The sequence below is a fragment of the Quercus robur genome, chromosome 3 (assembly GCF_932294415.1).
Source record: "Quercus robur chromosome 3, dhQueRobu3.1, whole genome shotgun sequence".
Lineage (NCBI taxonomy): Eukaryota > Viridiplantae > Streptophyta > Magnoliopsida > Fagales > Fagaceae > Quercus > Quercus robur.
Window position 1 is genome coordinate 27,049,049 of NC_065536.1, and position 10,417 is coordinate 27,059,465.

Here is a 10,417-nt window from a genome sequence, read left to right on the forward strand (position 1 = left end):
CTCTCTTTTAATTAGTCTAACCCAACTAACAACTATCAAACTCAAAAACTTAACAAAAACAAAACTTTAAATATAAAAAATAAAAAATAAAAATCCTAGTTAGCCCAATATTAAAGTACTAGCATCAGATGTTCTAAATGATAAATATTTAGTATTTAGAACACCAAATATCAAGTATGAAACATTTCAAATGCTATATTAAAGTAGCAAAAGTAAGTTTTGGTTTGTGAATTTTTTTTTTTTTTTTTTGTAACAGCTGATACTTTTAAGAAACAATATTATTTTGTTTTTCTTAGTAGATGATTACATCTTAATCTATTAAGAAACAATGATTTTCTATATTTATCTTGGTTGATATTTTATTAGTACTATATGGATACCTATTTAATTTTTTTTTTCTTACGCTTCAAACTCCCTAGCTTGAAATCCTAAGTCCGTCCTTGCTCCTCATTTCACATGTCGGATCTATTGGTTTCTTCTTCTCCGTGTTTTTTTTTTTTTTCCCCTTTTCTTTTTGCTTTCCTAAGCTCGATGGAACTTTTTTTGTGGGGTGTGATGGACCTTCTTTCTTTTTTTGGTTTTAGCCTTTCCCTCCTTTTTTTTTTTTTTTTTTTTTGGGCGTGATACAGCACATAGGTTGTTGTGGCTTTCTTTTGGGCAGCATGGGTGCTTTCTTTTGTTTCTCTCTTCATCTTTTTTCTTTTTCTTTTTCTTTTTTTAAACTAGACATGAATTTTTTTTCGCATAATTTTTCTTTTTTAATAAATTTTGGTGATTTTTTTTTGTCACTTTTTTTTAATTAAGCATCATTTTTAACAATGGTATACGAGTAAATTTATACAAATTCATTTTTTTTTCCCTCCACTTTTCCACCTCTAACTAAACACAAATAAGAAAAACTAAAATCTCTTCTATACTCTCACTTTTTAATCTATTCCTCATTTTCTATCTTTTCACTTTTTTCCTCCAATCAAACAAACCCTTAAGTAGTTTCCTTATATGTTGCCTAGTTGGGCAAAATTGGCACCCTTCTTAGCCGCAATAAAGTTTTGGCCTTGGCCCAAGTGGAAAAGTGAATTAAACGGACCTTAAGTCTAGTTGGGCACAATTGGTGCCCTCCTTAACTGCAATAAAGGTAATGGCCGAAGTGGAAAAGTGAATCATGCCATCATAAGAATTATAAATCCTCACTATCTTCAAAAGAGTCAAAGTGTGAAAATTCCTATTACTTAGAGCATTCTCAATAAGGTTGCTAAATTGACTAAAAATTCAATTTAGTAACCAATACCCTAAAAACAACTTCTACAGTAAAGAAGGTAAAGTTAAAACAATTTAAATTTGAGTTATAGTGAACTATTAGAGATAGCAACTCGTTATAGCTTAAAACTCAAAGCAAAAAATAATTTTTTAATATTGGGTGTTAAAAAAATGGTATTTTAATGTGTTGGTAGTTGTGCTTGTTGTTTATTGTGTTAGATATATTATTTTATTGTGTTGTTTATATTATTTAATGTGTTAAATGTTAAAATAAAACATTTTATGTTGAGTGTATTATAAAGTAGAGTGTTAAAATAGATAAAGTAGTATTTTGAGTTGCTAAAAGCTATATTTTTTAGCTTTCTTACTATGAATGCTCTCTCCATTTACTCTTAAAAACACTAACCTAGGTATTGAAGTTTCCTGGCCATGTTACATTGGCAACACCCTAGTTGTCTTGCCTATTTTAGGTGCTTAAAGGTTCCACAAGTCTTCATCACCAGGGTTGTCATGCAATTTCGGCTTATCATCATATGTAATAATTACAATATGCATATGTATAATTATTATTTAGTAATGAGAAAAAAATGATCATTAATAGGGCTGTCCATAGACATGGGCAAACTGATCCACCAGATGAATCTGATTCAAAAATCGATCAATTCAATGACTATGATGGTTGACGGCAAGTTTTCTTTCGACCAACAATATTACCAAATTCATGAGGGTTATCACCAAATATAGCATAGATCTAATAAGATCTCCGCCAGATTTGGCGAAATTTTTATCGAATCTAGCAAGATTTTCACTGAACTAGTGAGATCTCCTCAAAATCCGACGAAGATTTGAACATCTCAACCTCTCCCTGTCATTAGCCAATGTTGATCAAATATGACCGCCACTACTGAAAAACTTAATCCATCCAACTGCCATTCCTTAATGATTGACCGTGGGTTTCGCTCCCCTCCACCCAATATGATCAAGTCAAGCACAAACCTAACTCGATTCCTGGACACCTTTAATCATTACTATTTAATAGCAATTAGAATTTCCTAACCCTAATAGATTCTTCTTTCTTTTTTCCTTTTTAATTTTTTGTCATCTTTTGTGAACCATTTCCAGGAAATTATTATGTGTAATCTTCTGATATACATGAGACGGCAAGACTATACAGACTCAAAAGATTAATAGTATATTCTAAGATTCTTGAACACATGTTCTAAGATTCATGACATGTGACAAACGTGAGGCGTGTGAGAAAAGTGAGGTACTAGTCAATTTATGTGAAAACTAACAGACACTACAGAGATAAGGCTTCATACGCTCATGACACATGTAGACTTTCTCACTTTCTAGAGTAAATCCCACTTGGGCATCGGATTCGGAGATGCCATTATTCCTTTGCTCAAAATAAATTTTATACAAAAACTGTGAAAATTGGTCTCACGAGTAGCCATGTTGTAAAAAAAAATGGTTTAATTCTGCGCGATGAAAGAGGTTCAGTCCTTGCCTCTCTATCTCAGAATATCCCACAGGTTTGCAGGCCCTTAGACATTGAAACGTTGGCAGCTTCAAGAGCTCTCAAGTTTGCAACTGAGTTGGGTTTCAATAAGGTGGTTCTTGAGGGCGACTGTGAGGTGCTTATGAAGGCTCTGAAGGGTGGAGATCAGTTCTTATCTACTGTTGGTTTGGTGATGGATGATATTCGTGATGATGCTAATTTATTTTATCAATTACGTTACTCTCATGTTAGGAGAGAAGTTAATAAAGTTGCCCATTTTTTACTTAGACATGCTTTAGAAATTACAAATTTTGTTGTATGGATGGAGGATGTTCCACCACCTTTGTTTTCTGTTGTCCAAGATGACATTGTTAGTTTTCGTTAATGAAAGTTCATGGTTTTGTCCCTCAAAAAAAAAAAAAAATTGTTGTAAATTACAAAAGGGTAGAATCGTTTAAATATCATCTCAACAAAAGATTATTAGCATGTCAAAGATCATCCCAAAAAATTCTCTCTTCAAAGAATAATTAAAGAAATCAAAACATTTTTATATTTAACTCTTTAAAATTATATATAAATTTTAGAGAAACAAAAATTGAGAGAGAATTTCACTAAGGTTAACTAATAAATACTTTTAGTGAGTTCCAATTAGCTCAACGGGTAAAGTCTCTGATGGTTAAATAAAAGATATGGGATTCAATCCCCGTCTATACCAAAAACTTATTGGTGTTTTGATTTGATGATAAAGAGTTATTATCAGAAGCAGATGTCATATGTTAAAACTCTCTTAAAAAAGATAAATCCTTTTAATGTTGTGATGGAAATTTAAAAATGAAATTCCACAATTTATTAGTTCCATGAATACTATGATGAACTGAAAAACGTAAAATTTCTGATTTATCTTGTGGTCCAAATCTTGGTGCACATTGAAAAGGAAAACGCAACTTTGAGATGGGCATCAATAATCAATGGGCTCAGGTGACTCTTGTCCAATCACAACATGAAGTTTTGTCTTTTCCATGATTGATTGATTTCAGCCCGGCCCGTTTTCAATTCCACAACGCCTGGGCTAGCCTGGATGGTTAAGTATGAGATGAGTAAAATTAGTGTCCGTGGGTTCAGCTATTTGAAAACCTGCATTATTATAAGCAACGATTATAAAAGTTGTGTTTTGATTTTGAACACTATTTTTATAAAACCGTAATTAAAGCGTTTGGTCAAACAATGAAAACATTAAAAAAGTATTGTTGTAGCAAAAAATTGCAAGTTGAAAAATGCAATTTTATTAAAAAGCACCCATGAGTTGTAATTTGCAAACATAAAATATTTTTTTCCCAATTTTTAAAACGCAATTTTCTTTAAAACATAAAACCTAGCAATCATTTTGCTATTTCATTTAAAATCACACTTTTTGTCTACAAAATAAAAATGGCAAACAAACCCTTAATGTCTTGCCACGTAAGCTAAAGCACTTGCTGTTTATAAGACATCAATAAAAATCCAACCCAATTAAAACTCTAATATTTCACAAGTTATTAGGTAATTGGTTGTCAATAATTATTCGCCATACTCAACAACTTTTATTTTTTGGGACAAGTAGAGGATCAGCACCACGTGTTGCATAACACACCCTTCCCAAACCATTGTAAAGGTTTGTCGATTTCTGACACAGAAGGGCCAACTTTCGACCTTGAGGAGGAATTGGCTACGCCAGAATATATCATTGCCGGTAAATTCTATACAAGAAGGGCTCTGAATATGGAAGCTATAGCTTCGACTTTTATGCCATTGTGGAGATCTAGGAATGGCTTTAAAGTCAAAAACATGGGAAACCACATAGTCCTCTTCACGTTTGATAATAAGAATGAAGTGGACTCCATTCTTTCAAATGAACCTTGGAGCTTTGACAAGCACCTTTTGGTGTTGCAACATTATGACAAGGATGAGCCAATTGAGGATTTGAAATTTAATAGTACAACGTTTTGGGTCCAAGTACATGACATCCCAGTGCGTTTCATGAATCCAAAGGTGGCGGAAGGGATTTGTAGTACTGTGGGCACGGTTGTCCGGAAGCTTGAAACGGAGATGCATGGAGGGAGTTTCATGAGGGTAAGAGTCAATGTGGATGTCACTCGTCCACTAAGTCGAGGAAGAATGGTATCAGTCGGCCAAAGTAGAGAAAAGTGGGTCTCTTTCAAGTATGAGCACCTACCTAATATTTGCTATTGGTGCGGCTGTCTTAATCATGATGATAGGGACTGTGAGGTGTGGCTTGATAGTGAAGGCTCCCTAAAAGCTGAAGAACAAAAATTTGGCCCTTGGCTTCGTGCTCCACCTGTAAGTCGAGTACAAAAAAAACGTAATCACAATGCCTGGAATTTTTCACAACAAGAAAGGGAGCACGTCTACTCCAAGAGCTCTGGTTCAGCCAAGGCAAGTCCCGGCAAAGTCCACGGTGTCCTCGGCAGCTCACACAACTCCAGCTGACATAAACCAATGCAGCGTGGAACAATCAATGGGCCATTTAAGTGGATCGGTTACAACTGATGCACTTAAGTCTCCCACGGTTTTTTAGCGGTGAAATATTCAGGTTGGTCCGTTGGAGAATGAATTAAAGAAAGTGGCAGGTGAAGTAAAGAGGGTTGATGAGCCACCTGTAGGGGAACGGTCAGCCAACTTACCAGGAATTAATTCGCATTTATTCCATTCCAATAATGACCCGGATCAAGTGATGAAATTAAGGGAATCGGTGCAAAAGGAAACTTTCCTTTCTGAGCTTGCTGAAATGAATGTGGGGCTATCTAAATTAAAGGCCGATCCAAATACAGCTACTGACTCATTGATTGCAGTAACTCCAATCAAGGTGCACGTGAATTGTGAGGAAGTAAAGGAGGCGGCTAGGGTTTCTCAAGTCTTAGAGGGTGTCAATCATGCATTCCCACGTGCAGAAAGTAATGAAGCACAAAATAGTTCATCTCCACGACAACAAAGGTCATGGAAAAGGTTGAACAAAGCAGGTGGACCCAGCAAGCAGACCGGAAAATCTAGCACTACTGAGTCTGTGCTATCAACCAAAAGAGAGTGTGAGGATCTATCCAATCCCAATGGTTTACCAAGTAAAAAACGCGCGGTTTCTGTTGAGATTATTTCTTCAGAGTTGGCGGATACTGATGCTCAGCCCCGCCCTACACAATGAGTCTCTTAGTTTGGAACTGTCGTGGGCTTGGGAACCCACGTACAGTGAGAGAGCTTGGAGATTACATCCGGGCAAAAGATCCTGCTGTTGTGTTTTTAGCCGAGACATAAACAGACGATGCAAGGCTAGATGAAGTGTTACGAAATTTTAGTTTCAGAAATAAATGGTCAGTTCCTAGTGGCCATAGAGGTGGTGGTTTGGTGTTGCTGTGGAAGGAAGATTTTCGAGTCTCAGTCGAAGATTCATCAAAGTATTGTATTGATGCACTTATTGAGAAAAACACACCTCAAGAATGGCGGTTCACAGGTTTCTATGGCGAACCAGTGACACATAGAAAGCATGAGGCATGGACAAAGCTTCGAACCCTTAATGATAAGCCACACATTCCGTGGTTGTGTGCAGGGGACTTCAATGAAATTACAAGACAGGAAGAAAAGAGAGGAGGTGTACGACGGGATAACAGTCAAATGCAAGCTTTCCGGGATGTTATAGATGAGTGCAGTTTTATAGATTTGGGTTTTATTGGCCTAAATTTCACTTGGGCAAAGCATTTCAATGATGGACATTCGATTTGGGAAAGACTAGACCGTGGATTAGCAACCAATTCGTGGTTCTTGCAGTTTCCAAGCACTAAAGTTCACCATCTACCTTGTCTTTCCTCGGATCATTGCCCATTGTTTATCAATCCTTCAGGCATTGAAATTCCATTCTTTAAAAAACCCTTCAGGTTTGAGGAGATGTGGCTAGTTGATAGTAGGTGTGGGGAGGTGGTTGAAGCAGCATGGAGGTCATGTGTATCTTTAGATCCTAATAAGGAAATCCTTGAAAAAATAGAAAAATGTGGCAGAGACCTAACATGGTGGAATTACAATGTATTTGGAAATGTGAGGAGGGAGCTAAAAAAGAAGAGGGATATGCTAGTTGAAGAGGAAGCAGTGGCTTTGAGAACTGGAAGCAATGTACGGATCAAAGAATTGCAAAAAGAAATAAATGAGTTACTGGACCGAGAAACAAGGATGTGGAATCAATGCTCTCGAATTCTTTGGCTAAAAAATGGAGATGGAAATACAAAATTTTTCCATAGTCGAGCCTCCCACCAGTTTAGGAAAAAAGTGATATTGGGGCTGAATGATAGTCATGGAGTTTGGAAGGAAGGACCAAGTGAAGTAGCAGCTATCCTCATTCACTACTACAGTGAATTGTTCACTACCTCAAATCCGCCCACTCAACATGAAGCTCTAAGCCACATTCCTCAAGTGATCACCGAGGATATGAACAGTGAATTGACTAGTAGTTTTGAGGAATGGGAAGTACACCAAGCATTGAAACAAATGGCACCTATGAAGGCACCAGGACCAGATGGAATGCCCCCCATGTTTTTTCAGCATTTTTGGCCCATGATTGAAGGTGATGTTACTCACTCGGTGCTATCCTGGTTAAATTCAGGTACTATCCCACACCCACTGAATCACACTTTCATTACTCTAATCCCAAAAAAGAAAAACCCAAACGTAGTGTCAGATTATCGTCCCATTAGTTTATGCAATGTGCTTTACAAAATTTTTGCTAAAGTCCTTGCCAATAGACTAAAAAAATTCCTCAATTCAGTTATAAATGAAAACCAATCTGCTTTTACAAAAGGCCACCTCATATCAGATAATATCCCTATTGCCTTCGAAACTTTACATTGCATGAAAAATTATAATTCAAGTGCACCGGGTTTTATGGCTTTGAAGCTTGACATGAGTAAAGCCTATGATAGGGTTGAATGGGTGTTTTTAGAAAATGTGATGAGGAAAATGGGATTTTCAGAAAGGTGGATTGGGCTTATTATGGTGTGTGTGCGATCAGTCACCTATTCTATACTTGTAAACGGAGAACCAAAGGGTATGATTCATCCCTCAAGAGGACTTAGACAAGGAGATCCTCTCTCTCCTTTTCTCTTTCTCCTTTGCACCGAGGGCCTTCACGGCCTTATAAATAAAGCAGCAATAAATGGTGACATCCACGGATTCAGTTTATGCAAAAGAGGACCCAAACTAACACATTTATTTTTTGCAGATGATAGCCTTCTCTTTTATAGGGCCAACTCTGAAGAATGCAGTAAAGTTTTGGAGTTGCTATCAGCGTATGAAGAGGTCTCTGGCCAAAAATTGAATAGGGAGAAGACAGCCTTATTCTTCAGCAAAGTAGTTACAGAAGCAAACCGCCAAATTATCAAAGGCATTCTGGGAGTCCGTGAAATCCATCACTATGAAAAATACTTAGGGCTGCCGTCTTTGACTGGAAGGGGAAAAAAAGCAAGCTTTAATTATATCAAAGAGAGAGTTTGGAGGAAGCTGCAAGGATGGGAAGGAAAACTCCTTTCCCAAGCTGGAAGGGAGGTGCTTATTAAGGCAGTCATTCAAGCAATACCTACATATGCAATGGGTTGCTTCAAGCTACCTTTGGGGTTGTGCAATGAACTTGAGTTGATGGTTAGGAAGTTTTGGTGGGGACAACGAGGGGAGAAGGGAAAGGTTCATTGGCTAAAATGGGATGAAATGAAAAAAGTTAAAAAGGAAGGGGGTATGGGCTTTCGTGATTTAGCCTTACACAATGACTCCCTCTTGGCCAAACAAGCGTGGAGGTTGTTGGAGGATAAAACTTCCCTATTCTACAAGGTTTTCAAACCTCGTTTCTTCCCTAATTGCACAATTATGGAGGCGCCAGAATCTAGCCGAGGTTCTTATGCTTGGAAAAGCTTACTTCAAGGAAGAGATGTGATTAAAAGGGGTGCAAGTTGGAGAATAGGTGATGGGCAGAAGGTTAAGGTGTGGCATCATGTTTGGTTACCATCCACACCACCGGCTAGAATTTCATCACCCGTTCTTGAAGGTTGGGAGGAAGCCACAGTTGATAAACTCATCAAAGAAGATTCAAGGACTTGGGATGAGGATCTTATCGATGGCCTTTTTGTTCCGGGGGAAGCTGCCATCATAAAATCGATCCCGCTCTCAAGATTCCGCACTGAAGACAAACTGTTTTGGCCATGGACTCAAACAGGGAAGTACAGCTGCAAATCGGGTTACAGATTTTTAAAGAGTGAAGATGAAGTTTCAGGGGAGACGGGTGCACTGGCAGAGGACAGAACTTTCTGGCGCAGCATTTGGGACTTGCGTGTTCCTAACAAGATAAAAAATTTCCTGTGGAGAGCATGTCGTGAGGCAGTCCCAACAAAAGCAAACTTGAAGCGACGCCATATTCTGGAAAACGGCAGGTGCGAGCGTTGTATGATGGAGGATGAAACCACATTACACGCTCTGTGGTCTTGCAGCAAGAACAAGTCTGCCTGGACGTCATCAGAGTGGAATGGCTGCCAAAACATAAACCCAATTAACTTTAAGGAGCTATTATCATGGATTTTTAAAAATCATGGTAATCCGGAGCTCTTTGCAATGGTGATGTGGAGCTTATGGAACCAGAGGAATCAGGTTCAGCTCCATAAGCCTTGCTGCCCATCGGACCTGATTGAAGCACAGGCGAAGGAAAAATTGGAGGAATTCATGGCTACACTCCCAAACAAACCAGCGACCTTACCTCGACAGAGAACGTACTGGAAACCACCTGATGTGAGAAGTTTCAAAATTAATTTCGACGGCGCAATCTTCAAGCAGGAAAATAAGAGCGGGATTGGGGTGGTTATTCGTGATCATACAGGGGCTGTTATGGCCTCTCTCGCTCAAACCGTTGCACCTGCTATGCAGCCCATCGAGATTGAAGCAGTAGCTGCTGCTCGGGCGCTGGAGTTTGGAGAGGAAATTGGCATAACAGAGGCTGTACTTGAAGGTGACTCAGAGTTGGTTATGAACTCACTTAAAGGAGGAGGACACTCAATAGCTTCAGTGGAGCCGTTACTGCATGATGCCATGGTTTTCTCTAGTCGTTATGAAAAATTGCTATACTCTCATTGTAGAAGAGATGGTAATAGATTAGCACATAGTTTAGCAAGACATTATATTAATGTCTCAAGCTATGTAGTTTGGATGGAGGGAGTCCCCGATCCACTAGACACAATTGTTCAACAAGATGTAGCCAATATGGCAAGCTATTTTTAATAAAGTATCAATCTGTTTTCTCAAAAAAAAAAAAAAAAAAAAAAAAAAAAAAAAAAAAAAAAAAAAAAAGGGTAGAGGAGAAAATAATAATTTAATTTTAATATTTTCACCACATTTAACCACACCCACTTGTCGTAACTTTTTTCAAATCTTCCCAAAACAATGAAATATGATTTTGCCTTCCAATCTTTACCTTTTTATATTGATGCAAATGTGGAATATCTGAAGAAATCCATTTTATTTTCATGTAAAATAAAATGTGATTTTTTTTCCCCGTTCTGCGTCGAAAAAGGCTTTTGAGTATTGATTTGGGTTTCACATCAAGCCTGCTACGTCATAGATCAATATTTTATAAAACTCAAAGAA

General features: G+C 37.7%; 1 protein-coding gene across 1 annotated transcript; it reads left to right on the plus strand.

The window, feature by feature from the left end:
- The first annotated feature begins 4,582 nt into the window (after nt 1-4,582).
- LOC126719466 (uncharacterized) lies at nt 4,583-10,051 on the plus strand. The gene is made up of 3 exons (XM_050422012.1): nt 4,583-5,191; nt 5,349-5,874; nt 6,126-10,051. Exons 1-3 carry the CDS (start codon nt 4,583-4,585, stop codon nt 10,049-10,051), a joined length of 5,061 nt encoding a protein of 1,686 aa, XP_050277969.1.
- The last annotated feature ends 366 nt before the right edge of the window (nt 10,052-10,417 follow it).

What these genes read in the sequence shown, in the direction of transcription:
- LOC126719466 (XM_050422012.1), top strand. Translation starts at nt 4,583, where the DNA reads ATGGGAAACCACATAGTCCTCTTCACGTTTGATAATAAGAATGAAGTG. An exon ending in AGAGCTCTGGTTCAGCCAAG is followed by an intron (nt 5,192 to 5,348) that starts GCAAGTCCCGGC and finishes TGAAATATTCAG; the next exon opens with GTTGGTCCGTTGGAGAATGA. An exon ending in CAATCCCAATGGTTTACCAA is followed by an intron (nt 5,875 to 6,125) that starts GTAAAAAACGCG and finishes ATAAATGGTCAG; the next exon opens with TTCCTAGTGGCCATAGAGGT.